The sequence below is a fragment of the Ahaetulla prasina genome, chromosome 2, assembly GCF_028640845.1.
Source record: "Ahaetulla prasina isolate Xishuangbanna chromosome 2, ASM2864084v1, whole genome shotgun sequence".
Classification (NCBI taxonomy): Eukaryota; Metazoa; Chordata; class Lepidosauria; order Squamata; family Colubridae; genus Ahaetulla; species Ahaetulla prasina.
Window position 1 is genome coordinate 272660802 of NC_080540.1, and position 17173 is coordinate 272677974.

The 17173-nt window shown below is 38.7% G+C and overlaps 1 protein-coding gene across 7 annotated transcripts in view; it reads right to left on the reverse strand.

Annotated features, from left to right (window-relative positions):
- PIK3R1 (phosphoinositide-3-kinase regulatory subunit 1) overlaps window positions 1–16728 on the reverse strand; it is a 61412-nt gene extending 44684 nt beyond the window's left edge. Inside the window, exons 1-4 of one of the 7 annotated variants that reach the window (XM_058169444.1) lie at window positions 16187–16302; window positions 13154–13314; window positions 11920–12014; window positions 4376–5086 (exon numbers count right to left, since the gene is read on the reverse strand). In XM_058169444.1, the coding sequence (XP_058025427.1) occupies window positions 4376–4709 (334 nt within the window). In that variant the 5' untranslated portion in view covers window positions 4710–5086; window positions 11920–12014; window positions 13154–13314; window positions 16187–16302. Of the gene's footprint in view, window positions 1–4375; window positions 5087–5975; window positions 6329–11919; window positions 12015–13153; window positions 13315–14674; window positions 14818–16186; window positions 16326–16706 lie in introns of those variants that run through there. The other 6 variants (XM_058169441.1, XM_058169443.1, XM_058169447.1 and 3 more) reach the window with 6 other exon arrangements.
- Window positions 16729–17173: the final 445 nt, after the last annotated feature.

Genomic DNA, 17173 nt, shown 5'->3' on the forward strand with positions numbered 1-17173 from the left:
TTTCTAATTTCCTCCATGAACTGACTTCCTTATCAGCAGACTATTTTCAGTTTCTATATAGAATGAATATACACACAAAACACACACACATTTATACTCTTTTCATCTTTTGACTAGCCCAACTGAAATAAACTACCAAGCATGCCACATCAGTAAACAGTTATACTTGTGATGCAATATTCACACTTGCAGAACTGGGCAGCAATCTGGGCCCTTTTTAGTATTCCTGCAGATTCTAGTGGATGGATTACAGCTACTGCATAAACAACTGTATTATATTTATTACGCCCAGGGAACAAAAGATAGGATGTCATTCCTTTATCATGGGCTTTAATGATCTAATTCTTAAAGAAAAATCAATACATTTAGAAAACCACATAATTACTCAATATTCTCTATTTAAAGAAACAGAGTTTAAAAAAAGGAAGGAAGTGGATGTTTCTATGCATTTTCAACAGTATTATTATACTGTATTTAAATTTTCATAAATAGGCAAAAATGACTTTGGTATTTTTTTCTAATATATAATTTCCAAACTACGCTTGATATTACTTGTGTAAATTTGTGACTTTTCCTGATAATATATATTGGCAATGCTTACTGAGGATTACCCACTCTCTATAATGTTCCTAACCACATTTTTAAAATAATCCTTTGAACAGAATATTATAAAATATTGTGTTGCCTTTATTTTATCAATAGACTAAATAAAACTAATGAAATACATTTCTCCCTTTTTAAAAACCATATTTTGAAAAATCTCACTGAATGGGCTAAAAAAACTGCTTGCCTGGGAAACAGATCCAATGTGCAATAAAGTCTCATGACTTCTATATAATTATATTTAAGAGGAACTGAAGAGGCTTGCTAAGCATTTGCTTTTGCCAACTTTTGCCATATATGATCATTTGGCTATGGGGGAATAAGGAAACATTGATATTGGGCATATGAATACGGAATGAGGAGATATATATTTTTCTCTCAAGATTGCCGAAATCAGCAAGACAACATACAAAACTTATAGGTCTAAAACTTTAATATAAATTATGACATGCTAGAAATTTATTTAGTGAAGTCTAGCAGTGGTGGATGCCATTTAATATTGACTACTTTCTCAGTGTCCAAGAACAGAGATCATAGTGTCTGAATAAATAATTTGATTAGAATAGAATAGAATAGAATAGAATAGAATAGAATAGAATAGAATAGAATAGAATAGATTTTTTTATTGGCCAAGTGTGATTGGACACACAAGGAATTTGTCTTGGTGCATATGCTCTCAGTGTACATAAAAGAAAAGATACATTCATCAAGAACCATAATCCTATCGGCATCCTTCAGTCTCAAAGTATCAAGAATGATCAAGAATCGTAAGATATAACACTTAATGATAGTCATGGCGTACAAATAAGCAACCAGGAAACAATCAATATCAATATAAATCGCAAGGATACAAGCAACAAAGTAACAGTCATACGTGGGATTTCCACTTATTTCCAGTTATCAGCATCACTGGAAGAAATCTTCTAGTATTTAAAAGCTACAATATTTATGCACATTGTTTGATTCTTCTTTCATAATATGAACAGAATGAAAAGCCCTACAATCAAGGGAATTATAAGCTCCAAGACTAGAAGAAAATGAAATGCAAACAGTACAAATCATAGTGATCATGTTACTGGCAATGGTGAGTATCTGATACTAAACGATTTGTTAAGATTTTAAAGCTGCCACAACATTTTTTTTTTTGTTACAGCGAATCAACAGTTTCTGTATCAATCTTAGTTCTGCATAAAACTTACAACACTACTTGGAATTTATCTGCTGAGAATAAACTGTTTTTAACAGCATTACTGTGTCAACTTTATGAATTAAAATCACCTCAACTGTAAATATAGCTTAATTGAAACATCAGCCTTCCAAACATGGGATTAGAGTTTCAATCAGATGAAAAGTAGCCTAAGTGCTCCTAAAAACAACAAAACACTTGTCTGATTAACCAAAACAACAAGCTGTTCAGTTTGATTAACATAAGCAAAAACACAAGTAGAACATGTTTATAGAAAACCTTATATGTTTAGGAAAACTTTGTAGAAAATGTATCATAACTAATGTATCAGAGAGAAACCACAACAGAGATGTACTTTGTAAATCACACAAATGGCTTTTTCAACCTATCGTATTTTTCGGACTATAAGACGTTCCGGACTATAAAACACACCTAGCTTTTGGGAGGAAAATAAGAAAAAAAAAATCTGCCTCTGCCTCCCAGCAATTTGCCTCCTTGCAGCAAACAGCAAACAGCCTGGTCAGCTTCAGATAGCCTGATTTAGTACGAGTAGCTGATTGGCGATTGGATCTGCCTCCTGGAATACCACCTATCAGCTGTTCCAGGCTTTGGGATTGTCTATCGCCACTGTCATCGCCCCTCGCTGCTGCCTATTGCCACCTCGGCATGCCCATTTTCGGCACGCGGAGGCCAAAAATGGGACACTTGGAGGCTGAAAATGGGGCACGCAGAGTGGCGATAGGTAGCAGTGGCGATAGATGGTGACAATCTCTGCAGCCTGGAACAGCTGATAGGCGGTATTCTGGGAGGCAGATCCAACAGTCAATCAGCTGCTTGTGCTAAATCAGGCTGTGCTGAAGCTGACCAGGCTGTTTGCTGTTTGCTGCAAGGAGGCAAATTGCTGGGAGGCAGAGGCAAAAGGGTGGGGATTGGTGGATGGGTGGGGCTTCAGGAACATTCACTGTATGAGACACACAGACATTTCCACCCACTTTTGGGGGGGGAAGTGTGTCTTATACACCGAAAAATATGGTAATTCCAAGCAGTAAAGAAAATACTTTTTCAGACTCTTCATCACTTAAGAGGTACATAGCAGTTTGAAACTGTGAAGTTTAGAAAATATAAACTTGACCAAATAAAGTCAAGGAGGTCTTATACCATGCTCCCTATATTCAAATCTCGTGCTATTGATCTCGCTTGATTTGGCTGTATTTTAGGCCTCCATTCTCTGCAAATGCACCAATGGCCTGAAGCACTGAAGCAGGCCAAGAAACCAAAGGCTTGCTAGTTTTTTGCAACTTGAGTATCCACAAGCAGGGGGAGGGGGGAATAGGCAGGGCGAATGTTGCAGACCCTCTGCAGTTGTTCATAAGGGTGAACGACTGCCATGGTGCTGCAACATTCATAACTGCATCGTAAGTACTGGGGGTTATTTCGCAACTTCGAACTGTTGCTAAGTGAGTGATCATAACTCAGGGATTACCAATATGTGCATGCTCTATGATCTCTTTTAGTTTGGGAAGAATCTGCCTACCAGTATAATATTTCACATGCAACAGACAGATTCAATGGAGAGTCCATTTCTAGGCATCCTCCTCCCCAAACGTTACTGGGTAAGTTTCTGGAATAAATCTGGGGACACATGGTACTAAGGAGAAGAAAAGGAGGGGAAATTCCATTTTAGAAATCTGTTCATATACTTTGGACAGGGTATTGTTTTATTTTAAAGCAGAAGGATGGTGGAAGAGAAACAGGAGAAAGATAATAACCACTTACATAAGTATATTGCCACTGACTTCAAATTGGGTAATGTTGACATATTCCATAATTAGTTAACTCTATTTAAATGTTAGGTTTCTTATCTTTTAATTGGTAATACACAAAGCCACCCACATTATTTGATTTCAAGTTTTCAATTTTAATTATCCCAGCCTAATTATCAGTCAAGTTATTATAAGATTTTGAATAGAAACCAATATGCACATACTGTTACTACAAACAACAAAGTTATAGGAAAAAACCTTTACATGTTTATAGTGCGATGGAGCCATGATTTTAAATAAACTCAGAAACAGAAATTTGTCAGAATTTTCTCTTTTCTATACACTGGAACAATCGTCTACTTGTCTGTCGGAATGTTTTACGGGACTTGATTTTTCTGAGATTGGGCACTCAGGGCTTGGTCAGATCTGCCATCTTTGCAGCTTAATTATGTGCCTTACAATACTGGGCTTCTTTTTCCTCCCACATTTGCATCAGAAATCCCTCATGTGTAGAAGAAACTTTTTAGAAGAGAGTGGTAAATATTTCCCTAATTTTAATAGATGTTTGCCTACTTAAAAGAACTATGAAGATAGTGTGAAATAATTTCTAGTCACATTTGTTATCAAATGAACTTGCTTCTTTTACATTTACATTCATTTACATTGTTTAACACCCAACTCAATATTTAAATTAATTTCTTCCCACCTATAGTGTTAATATTCTACAGCATGAAGTGCTAAAGAATCAAAATTACCTGAGGGGAAAGAAGCAAGGTAATTAGTATTCCGTTTGTTTGGGCAATTATAATAACAAAACACTAACCTGATTGATCACTCTCTGTTCCAGCTCTTGCAGGGCTTGGTGCCATGGGTAGTGGTCGAACTGGACGAGGCTTTGGAGTAGGGGGAGAAATTTTTTTCCTTCCAATATATTCTACATAAGTTCCTGGAAAGTCTCCCCTCTCCCCAGTCATTTCGTTGTAGCCATTCAACCAACCAATTTCCTCAGGTTTTCCTTCTTCTCCATCACTGAATCCAAGAGCAACTAAAGTACCTTTATTCACAGTTAAAATATCTCCTAAATGTAAGTCAATGTCTTCTTCTCGTTCTTTTTTGTAATCATATAAAGCTTTGTACTGGTATCCTTCTGCACTCATTTTGGCAAATTTTTAGCACAATTATTCTAACGAACAGCACACCAGTTCTAATTTGGATTTATTGTATATACAATTAAAGGAGTCCTAAACACAGCGATACATATGAATTATGAGGACTGTAACTCAAATATGAAAAAGGCACCACAACCTGTGATTGTGCATTGATGTTATTGTTGTTTCTTTGTATTTAGATCAGGAGAAATTGTGATTTAGATTCCCAGTTACCAGTAATTCTTTTTCGGATCTGTTTGGCACTTAATGGCAGAGTTTTTCAAGGTGGGGTGAAAGTTACTTTTTGCTAAACTTCCTTCTGATAACTTTGCCATAATGTTCACTTTTCTTAAAACCTTTGTTGTGGAATTCTGCACATACTTTACCTATGGAGAAAAAAATAAGGAAACACAAAATTAGTGCAATTATTCAGGCATCAATGATGGCCATTCAAATGCTCATACACTACAAATCTCAATCTTTCTAATTTATGGATAATGCAGGAGAGAACTAATGGGAGTTAAGACTTGGAGGACAACAATACTTGTATGGCCACAGTGGCAACTTTTCTTCATGATAATTTTTTCACAAAGAACACTGCATTTGATAAAAACCAAATCAGAAGATAAAGTTCTGATATTTTAAAAAAAGTTTGCATATTTAATTCCAAATAGGTCTGAAAAAGATTCTTTTGATTACAAATCAGATAGGATAAAAATCCTTTCAGCTACTCTCAACACTAATACATGTCTGCTGACAATTCCCTGATGTCAAGCTGCTTTAAAAGTTTTTAATAAATGATACTGTGGTGAGCCCTGTACTATGAAGCTTCCACCAGCTTCCAAGACAAGCTTTGCCAAAAACTGATACAAAACCATGTGCGATGTCACAGAATAATACCTACAACAGTAGATTTCCAGTACTTGTACTAAACTATGTTCCCTCCTTGTACTAAACTATGTGCTTCCAGACTTGGACTTCAGAGCCATTTCTGTATCCAAAGGAACTGTCCAGCAACATGTATTCTTCAAACTCAAAGGACTACCATATAGATAACTGAGTAGTAAATATACACAAAGCAAAAACATCCTGAAGCATAATCTGGGATGCATAATGTATCTTTTCCAAAAATGCATTGGGATCCATTCAGATTGTAGGGCAGAGTTCCCCAACTTTTCCAGTTTTACAGATTGGCCTGGGGGTGAGGGGTGGGGAGAGGGGATGGTTCCGTGTAAGCACCAGGTAAGCGGTGAGCAGCTCAATTTGCATAATCACCTGTACTTGCCTGCTGCTTGCTCAAGTGGGGACCTCTTACACATGTGCATTCACCACCACTTCCGCAGCCTGGTTCTGAAGGGCTCAAGGCCTGGTAGTTGGCTGCGGCCTGGGCACTGGAGACCCCTGCCTTGAGGGATTCTTAGAAACTAAAATGGTGGATGGCTGCAAACTAATACTTCCCACATTTGCCCACTTGCCAGAAAAAAGGGTTTAGTTAATTAACAGAGACCAAACATGTAGAAGAGATGAAACAGTGAAGAGCCATTTAAGCTTATGCCTTCAAGTAACTGTCTTCTGTAACTAGGTATATCATCATGGTATCCTTTTTTTAAGAATGCCAGTAATATGCTCTCAAAATTGTACATGTGTCCAACAAATACCCCCCTCTCCCCGCCACACACAACCTGCAACAAGTTCAAGGAGACTTGTCTATCGCATATCAATACCTTACAGATGCTAATCTCTGATTTAAGGCGAATTTCCAAGATATTCTAAGAGCTAAATGAACAAAATATAACTATGAAGCCACATTAATCGAAGCATGGAAGACTGTCTCTTAATGGCTAAGCCATTATTGTATCTATTTAATGCAACTCTCTTCTCAAACTACAGAACTTCATGGTCTTCCACTTCATGCAATATATAACAGCAGCATAATGCCATGGCTAATCAGCAAATCACTGACCACCTGATTTACACACTGCAGCTAAATTCATTCCCTAAGTTAAAACTTAAGCAGAAATCTCACAGATAATATGTGGCTAGATAAGAATCTTTACAGCAAACAAGAATGAAGCCAAGCAAACCAGGTGATTGGGAATCTAATAGCTTTTACTGTCACAATGGTTCAAACTTGCAGCTTTTTCTTCCTAATTTTCCCACAAGGTAACCCATTCCTTGGGTAGTGTAAGAAGAAGTTGAGCTGTTGTAGCATATTCCCAAAGATGTCAATTGTGGATCACAGGCTGTCCACTTATTTCCCAACATGAAACCCAAATCTTTCCCATGATTATATAACAGTGGCTTCATCTTATCTGCAGCCATGATTTAAATAGCCATATCTCATCACTTTACATATTGGAAAAAAAATTACTGTAGTTCTCACTTACCCCCAATCCAACATTTTCCCACCAATTTCAAGCTACGTAAAATCTGTAACTTTTTGCTGACTATTAGTAGTAAGGTCATGTGATTTATGGTAGTTATGGCAGGAAATGTATTTTGGAGATATTTATGCAGTCTTGTGCAGCTATTTCTCTCCCAAAATGTGTCCTCTCACTTTGGGCTTATTTATGTTTTCATCTATCACCTACCCCTTAGCCCACCCATTCAATTTTTAAAATCAAGCATACTTTGGGCTTCCAAAGTAATAGAAAAGAGGATCCCAGACTACACTACCCTTCTATCTGGAGAGAAGAAAGGGCATACTTGGACAACTTTTAAATGTCATATATGAAGAACTTTTATATGTAGCTGCAGCACATTCTTCAATATCCTAAAATACAATAGCTCAAATAATAGAAAATTTATTGAGTTTTGGAAAATTATTTGCCAGGTTTCTCTACTGCATGTAGGTGTTAATGTGCGTGTGCGTGCATGCACGCACCCACCCACCTAATCTTTACTTAATGACTAGTCACTAAACAATGTTCAAAGTTATGACAGATCTTATTAAAGCTACTATGACCCAGTCCCAGAGTTCTGATGGCACGCACTGGGTCCCCCCTTGTGGCCATGTGATCGTATTTTGGGCACTTGGCAACTGGCTCACATTTATGGTTGTTTGCAGTGTCCATGATCAAGTGAATGTGATTTTTGGCAATTTTTGCCAGTTTCCACTTAGTGATCCTCACAACTTACAATCATGATTATGGGCTCAATTATGTAATCCAAATTGCACTGGAGATGTGCAGCCAATAAATTTAAATAAATAACTAAATAAAATACTCTCCAGTGACTTAGATGCTCAAATTTGGTGAGGATAATTAGGCCTCTGCCCTTTTCTTATATAACTTTGGGACGGGGGGGGGGGGGGGGAGGGGGAGAACACCTATTCTATGAGTTCAGACTCTCCCCTTCAGCAGGTGGATTGTCCACCCTGGCCTGGAAGCTTGCTGGTTTCGTAGCCATGGGATCTATTGAAATGCAACTAAATAGAATGAGGACAAATATGTACTTGAGCTGCCTGTAGCCTTTTTCTCTCTCCTCTTTTACCTATGTCTGCATTTACATTTCTGATTTTTAAAAAAACAGATACAATTCTTAACCATTCTGAAACCGGCATGGAGCCCTAGAATTCTATTGGTAATTTTTCAGTACTGGAGTTCTGGATATTTTTCTTCTTTTACTCACTTCAATTCCTTTTGGGTAATTCAAATTCCCAGAGCAAATGCAAATTTATGTGGACTCCTTCTCCTTGCATAATTTAGTTTTGGTTTTTTTGCACCCTGTCTACTAAAAATATGGAATAAAGTATAAAAAATTAAAATATGTTTGGTACCGCTCGGTTAACTTTTAATTTTTATTAAGTACATATTTGTAAACCTTATTCCCAATTATTTCTTTATTTTATATAATTTTAAATTTAAATATACATTTCAAAATTATAGAATAATGCTAACTTAACCTTATCTGATTGGTGGCTATTTTGATGATGAGAGAAAAATGGCAATGAAATAAGAGGAGGAAACCAATTAACTTGCTTATCTTTTCTTTTATGTACACTGAGAGCATATGCACCAAGATAAATTCCTTGTGTGTCCAATCACACTAGGCCAATAAAAAATTCTATTCTATCAACTTGCTTATAATATTAGATACATTTGCAATTTGGACAATGAATGACTACAGGGGAAGGACTGACAATTAAGACAACATATTTTATGATGGTGTTATTTTGCACTGACACAAGAGGTGCAGACAGCTGTTTATATCAACAGGAACAAAATAGCTTCAAAATGAATACTTCATTTCTTCTTCAGAGTCAAGAAAAAACTGTTTTTCTACTAAACCATGAAACTGTCAAAGCCAACAATTCTCTACATATAGGTACCTTCTTCCCTACATAATTGGGTAATGCCAAATGACAAACATAACTATATCAGCCTATTCATAAATACTTTTAATCAATACAATGATTAAAGGTAAAGGTTCCCCTCGCACATATGTGCTAGTCATTCCCGACTCTAGGGAGTGATGCTCATCTCTGTTTCAAAGCCGAAGAGCCAGAGCTATCTGAAGACATCTCCGTGGTCATGTGGCTGGCATGACTAAATGCCAAAGGTGCACGGAATGCTGTTACCTTCCCACCAAAGGTGGTCCCTATTTTTCTACTTGAATTTTTTACATGCTTTCAAATTGCTAGGTTGGCAGAAGCTGGGACAAGTAACGGGAGCTAACCCCGTTACGCAGGACTAGAGATTCGAACCGCTGAACTGCCGACATTTCGATCGACAAGCTCAGCATCTTAGCCACTAAGTCACCATGTCCCTCTATTTTGTAAACAATATGACTATTATCTATATTGTAAACAATATGATTACAGTAATTCATATCTTCGTTGGTCAACTGTGTTTGAACATCAAACTGACAAAGCCAACATTTCTCCTTTTGTCCATACATCCAAGAACAATACACAATTAGATAATCTTTTGTGTTGATTCATACTTAAATGCTTTCATATTTTAATCACACTATAACTATAAAAATATTAATATATTTTCTTGACAAATTTCACTAATATGGCTAGGATCTTTATCTTAAAGAACTACTATATTGCTATACTTCAGTATTCTTTTCTCTGGTAATCTTTTCCCCAGAGTTGCACTAAGAACAATCCATAGAACTATAGTCACTTCTTTTTTTCTTTTCTAATCAGAATAACCTTTTTAACATTTGGCGTCTGTGCAAATACGTCTTGTTGCTCCAAGATGAAACTTTTGAAAAGCAGCATGGTTTCCATACAACTGTTTCTCCTTAGATGAAGCCTATCTTCTTTTTTTTATATTCATTTGTCATGTATCCATCCATACGCCTAACCACTGAACCACTCACCCATATGCAGTCATATGCAAATCTGTGTTTGCTCATTCACACCTACAAAGTAGTAGTATTTGAAGAAATTTTAGGCAAATCTTAAAAACCCACTGATTTGACTATGGAATACTGAAAAAACTGACAGACCAAACTAGGAAAAATTTCAACAGTATGTCATAGGCAAACAAAATTTAAAAGCAAAACAAAATTATTTTTATTGGTGAAAAGAAACCTATGACCATTTCATTCATACTGTGTTTCCCCGAAAATAAGACCCTGTCTTATATTTTTTTGAACCCTGAAATAAGCGCTTGGCCTTATTTGCCATGCGCTCAAAAGCCCAATTGGACTTACTATCAGGGGATGTCTTATTTTGGGGGAAACAGGGTAGTTTTATGCATGGTTTGCCAGTACCTGAATATTGCAAAGTCCAACACTGCTTTTGACACTTTTATTGAGAAACACAGTAATTAATAATTACTTGTTTATCACCAATTCATAAGCAACAACAATGCTAAAGACAGAACAATGGCACCAGAGAACAAACTCTGGAGATACTATTCTGTAAGGCAGCATTATTAATATTCAGTAGAAATGTTTCTATAGTTTCAAGTACATGTTTTGTGTCCCAGCAGGTGGCAGCACCTGGCTGATCTTACCTGGTTTAAAAGCTAAGCAGGGTCAGTCCTAGGATGGGGGACCTCCAGGGAATGCTACATTAGATTAGTAGGTAACACTAACACTAACACACACACACACACACACACACACACATTCTAAAAGGCTGGAACCCAAGATCCTCTGTCTTATTATCAAGATATCTAACTGATTGCATCCATCAAGTTCAACTGAAGGTAGATGTTATTTTTATGAATCTGCATTGATCACTCATGCTAAAATAGACAATTATGTTTAAATTATAATCCATAAATCAATCATAATAGCTTTTAATTTTCATTATCATCACCTGCATCTCCAGTGAAATGCAGATTTGGGGAGAATGGGCAATAATTATTAGTTAATTTTCCCATATTACCATTTATTATCATTTTTTTGTAAATCCCAAAACAATTACGTTACCATTTGGATACAGCAGTTGTATGCCATTCATTTAATAGCTCAAGGCAGCACACAGGAAGTCTTTACTCCACAACTAGTTGCTTAGCAACCATTCAAAATTATGACAAATTCCCCAAAAGGTATTTACAACCCGATTTCGAAGTTCCAATAGCAGCCACCTCTCACCCCACAATTATGTGTTTGCATTGTAGGCACTAGGCCACTGCTCACATTTATGGGCTTTGCAATATCCCACAGTCACATTTCCAGTGATTTTTGCCAGTTTCCAGCATTTACTTCCCGTTTCTGGCAAAACACTCTCATTGGGGATAACAGCGGCGTTTGCTTAACCACAGCTGCAAAAAAGGTCAGAAAATTAGGAGTGGTCATGTGGCGCCCCATTTAACTGCCACAACTTACAATCATAATTCTGGGTTCAATTAGGATTGTAAATCAAGGACTACCTATAGCATTTCTCCTCCAATGTTCCTTAAAACAGTTCTCTAAAGCAATTTAGAGAAATTCTAAATTTAATCTAGAAATTTAAATCTAGAAATTAATTGCCCCAAAGCTCCATCACCTGAAATTAATTAGAAGCAAGCTCTAATTCAGTACTTTAACCACTATACCATCCTACCTCTGCAAGCTGTTACTTCTAGAAAAATGTCCTATGAATACAAAATATCAGAAAGTACATCTGTACAAATCACCAACTATTTAACACAACAGAAAAGTTTGTTGCAGAAAACCAAAACAAACAGGGCCTGCCAAAGCAAGTGTTACATGAACAGCAAAGTTTTTTCCTTACAGGTACCTATTGTCCGTCTCTCCTTATTGCAAGGTTTACCTTCTTAATCTAAAGAAGTCACAGGTAAATTATCTATGTGCATTGCAGAGTTTCTCTTCAATAGTTCTTTTCCATTGTTTTTCTATGCTTTGCAACTGAAAGAATTAACATGCATTGTTAAGATAAGTTACTTCTGCCCATTTCTAGACACTCCCTAAGAGTATTTTGTTTAAAGACTTATGCATAATGGCAAACTGTGTACCAAAAGAATCCAGAGGCAGTAACATACAGAGAAGTATTGAGACCAAAGCATCACTGAAATCTTAAAGAGATTTTTTTAAATTTTACACACATGTGCATGCAGCCACACACAAATATATTGTATCCTCATCCTATAATAATTATTTTATATTACACTCAGATTCTTGGAGAATATTTCAATGATTTGGAACTCATGGTTAAAGTTGTAGCTTAATTTAAAGCACACCACCAAAGTATTTCACATTAATTTGAAAGTTTATCAATCTACTGCTTATTTTAGAACTTCCACACTACACAAAAATACGTGACAGAAATTGGACACAAGGGATGAGAACGTATAAGTATGAATTAAATTGTTCTGAAGTCCTTTTAACTGCATTGTTTTGCTTCCTAACTTCTGCAGCAAACAAGAAAGTATACTTTTAAATACACCTTGCCTTGAGATGTTGGAACACTGCCAACATTCAACTTAATATGTGTACACTATGTACCAGAAAATTAACACTTGCCCAAATATTCTAAATGCTTTGGAATATTTATCTTGTTGAGAAATAATTTTGAGTTCAATGGGGGTGTCAGCAAGTATTCTCAGTTTATTTTTGTTGCCATATGTATTTTGATAGTCAAATAGCTTCTCTAAACACTACAAAAACTAATTACTGAGATTTTGTCCCCTAGTGTGCTACAATAGGATACAATTCAGTCCCCCATATGTTAAAACATAAAAGATTATAATATAAACAAAGTTTATTAGAAACTCTAACCCATCGGGATTAATGATTATGTAATATAGAAAAAGAATATGTTTTACTTTCTTAGGTACAAGTATTTTCTTACACCCAATCACTCATGGTAAATTTTAGTATGTTGCCTACTATGAAAATACCAACAAAGGAGAATATCTGTAGCCCAGAGTGAGCTACTATGAAAGATTTCCCTTTCTCCCGTTACCACCATTCTCTTATCCAACTCCTCTTTGGTTCTTCAGCTTTATTTCTATATACTGGTATTTAGCACAGCTGGCAATACTGACCATGTTATCAGCCTTACAGCACTCTCTTGTCTGCAGCCCATCAGAGAGGAAAGTGACTTTCGCGTGACAAGCCCAGTTATATTCTTGGGCAATAGCCTTAGTATCAATGTTCTGCTTCTGGTGATATGCTGAAGTACTCTGCCTAAGCACATTTGCATGACCTAATATTTAGAAAACAAAATCAGAAGTTTTTGAAGGAAGACACACAGACCTGTCCTATTTAATCCAACCCTAAGCCATTGCCTATAGCTATGATTACATAAACTGTCTAGAACTGATTAATTATAGAAATCTTTACACAGCTTATTCATATACATGAATGCCAGATAATACATGTAGGATTATGGATTTAGAATAGTCAAAGAGAAACACAGAGCCTCCATTAAATAAATATGGCTCACATTTTATCTATCTGCAGTTAACATGATCCTAAGTAATGGAGATCATCCAATTGCATCTCTGCAAAGATCTGCTTTATTATAAATTATTCTAAAAACAAACAACAGAATGTAACTGAAATCAATAGAATGCCACCAGATTAAGACTGCAATCTTAAATCTATTTTCCTGATTATAAATCCCAGTGAACTCAATAAAACCTATGCCCGAGAAGACAAGATTGTATTATGAGAATCAGTGTTCACACCAGGGAGATATTAACTTATTTTTCATATACACATTCAAACTATTTTTATTTTTTTTAAAAAAAATATTATACATATCCCAAGTAGTTACTTCCATATCAGGGCTCCTAAGATTATGATAGAACAGAACAAAATAACAGAGTTGGAAGGGACCTTGGAGTCTTCTAGTCAACCCCTTGCTCAAGCAAAAGACCCTATACCATTTCAGATAAATAGTTGTCCAATCTCTGATTTTCTTAGCAATTTAGTAAATGACAGTTCACACAAACTATGTTAAACTACTTGATTTCGCTTAAAGTATTTTTTTCAATTCACAATGTTTTGCATTTGCCATCCTGAAACCAAAAAGTTGTATTTACATTTTCAGTTGTTGCACTCATCCTAAAACTTTTTTCTATGACTATTCATAATTTAATCTAACACAGTTTCCAGAGCTTTCCGGAGCCTGTGAAGTTATAATAAAAAATCGGCAACCAGAAGAAAAAGATGTATCAAAACAATGAACGCATATGTAGGAAAGTGGATATTTAATCGAAATTTAAAATCATTCCAATTCTGAAAGTTATTTTAAGCAGAACTCCTACTCAAGTAATCTACTTTCATTTACATCAATATGTTTTGGATTCAGAACCGAATTTTAATTACTTCTACAATAAAAAAATACAATAATTAGGAACCATGTATTACTTAAATTTCAATCCAGTGACTTTTTTTAAGTGTTACGAGACAATTTATTTGTCTTGGTATTGATGTGGAATTTCTCAGGAGTAAATGAAACCAGGAATCCCAGCAATCTGGTTTATCATACAATTAATTCCTACAGTTTGAATAATCCTTCTAATTTTTAGTTTTTGCCAACTTAGTTAGCTTATACATACATTATTTCACAAACAGTCCTCCCAAGATATGCCACAGATGTAGAGTCATAAGGTCTCCTAACAGCCAAAACAGTGAGAGAGAGGCCACTTGCTTTCCAAAGATTTTTGGCCAGAACTGGTATCACAGCTCCTTGCCTCACAGTTGTCAGACACAATTTGCACATGCAGCTATTCCAATGGTTGGGAAGAAGAATTTGGCATTAAAAACCCACCAGATTTTTGTCCCTCCCATGCGCTCAAAACCTTCACCCACTCATTTGTTCTTTTCAGAACCAACCACTCTTGATTTCCAAGAAAGTCACAATACTCCTTAACAAGAGCTATTCTTCCCAAATGCCACTAATCAAGCAGCAAAAGACAAAGCAGGGTTCTCAGCAGCACAAGAAGATCTCTCAACAGCTCAGTACACTTTTTCACTGAAATTTACACAGGCCTTCTAGATATCACTTGCTATTGATTCAACCCATGGCACCTCCACTGTACACAGCAGCAATCAAATCTTTTCCACCCACCCCCCAATTGTGATGGTTATAGTTGTGTGCAATTTTAGTACCAAGCTTTATTTAGCATTTACTAGCCTAGCACCTCGGTTTACAGCCTCTGCAGACTGTTGCTAGGCAAGAAAGACTGGCCACCCACTTCTGGATTGTTAAAATAATAATAATAATAATACAACTTAATAAGCTAGCAATGAGTTTCCTCGCCACTGGTGCCCAGAGAAGATGAGTTGGATTAAAAAGAACAGGGGAAACGGTAGAGAATATCAGAAGGGCAGTTAATGTCTATCTTGAACTACAGAGCCAAAAAAATAAAAAATAAAAATAAAACACCCCCGAGACGCTCAGACATATATCGGATTCAACAGCCTTTTCAACAGTTCGCCTACTCGTGTTGCAATTCAGGGAAATTTACAGTGACTGCGGCCAGGCCGTATTATCTTCGGCGGACAGGAAAAAACGTGTTGAATGTGGGCATTCCTGCAATATCTTCCCCTGGGCTGCCAGCGCCGTCTGCCCTCAGTCTCCGGCAGTCCCGCGTGCCTGGGGTTAGGAGCTGCCATGTAACGCAACCATTATGACGGCGGCGAAACGCTTAAGCCCATTTTTTCCCGAACCTGCCTCCGCTTCCAAGACGCAGGGCCCGGGGGTTCCACGGAACCCCACGCAGGTCGGGGCTCCAGCGCTTGTAGAGGCTCCTGGAACTTCCTCTGCTCAGCAAAGCGCGGGCGGAGAAGGAGAGGCAGGCAGAAATAGGAAGCCGCTTTCCACGCGCCGCGCTTGCAGCCCCAAGTCCGCCCGTGGAGAAAAGCAGCAGCAGCAGCAGCAGCAGCAGCAGCAGCAGCAGCAGCCCAGCCTGCAGCGAAGCCCGCGGCCTCGCGCGCCCCTTCCAGCCCCGGGCTTGCAAGAGGCCTCGCTGAGCCGCTCAGGATACCGCCCAGCCGTTCAGCGTCCTGGTCCCCTTGCGCTGCCCTCGCTAGGCCGCCCAAATACCCGCGGCAGGCACCCCCCTCACCTTCTGCGGCCAGCTCTCCGGAGCCTGTGTCCGCGCGCCTCCCCACCGAGGCAGGGGAAAGGAGGCGATTCTGCAGAAGCCGCCCGTTCCCTCGCCTGCACCGCAGCCGCGCCGCTCCCTCCCGCCGCCTCAGTCCCAGCCAAGGCAGCCCGAGCCGCGCAAAGGCTGGCCGCCCTCTCAGCTCGCCATTCGCTCCTCCTCCGCTCCGTCGCCCCTGCCAACCCGCCCCGCGCCTTGGGGACCCAAGCACCGCCTCCCCGCCTGGCTGGGCTGTCGCGCTGCTAGCAGGCTGAGGAGGCGGCGGGCTGGTTGCTGGTGCCGGCTTGGAGCGCTCCGCCTGCTGCTCCCCTCGCGCTTTGGCACCGCGTCCCCTTTGCAGGGGCCAGCAGAGAAAACGGGGCGCTCGTGGCCCCGGAGAGCGCAGTAGAAGGGGGCCCGCCCGCGTGGGGGGGGCAGTGGGCAGGGCGTTGGAAAGCGTAAAACTTGGATGTCTCCCTCCCCTCCTCTGGCCCTTCCTCACTCGGTATTGAGGCTCGGAACGGAACTGGCCAAGGCGACGCCAGAACCTCGGTTGCTTCATGCGGGGTTGCGCTGCAGCCGCAGCCGCAGAGCATTTGTGTGTGTGTGAGCTGAAATTCCAACGCAGGCAGACACGTGCGCGCGCCCCCGCACAGCCCGCTGCCTTAATCACATTAATTTAGTAGTCGGTCTCTCGTGCGTTGCGACGTTGGCGTCTGTGGCGGCATGTCTTCGCATTAAAAGTTTGGTGACTGAAATAATACGCCAAGGGGACCAGGGCTAGGGATTAAAAAGGAACAAGCCGAACTTTCTCGTATAGTGGAATTCCATAGGATAGGTATCAAAACAGGGAAAGATTGAAGGCAAACGAGGTCCAGGCAGAAGGAACATTATGGCTTCAAAACCTAAGGGACTGGTTTGGACAAAACTCAGCAGCCCTTTTTCATGCGGCTATTGACAAAATAATAA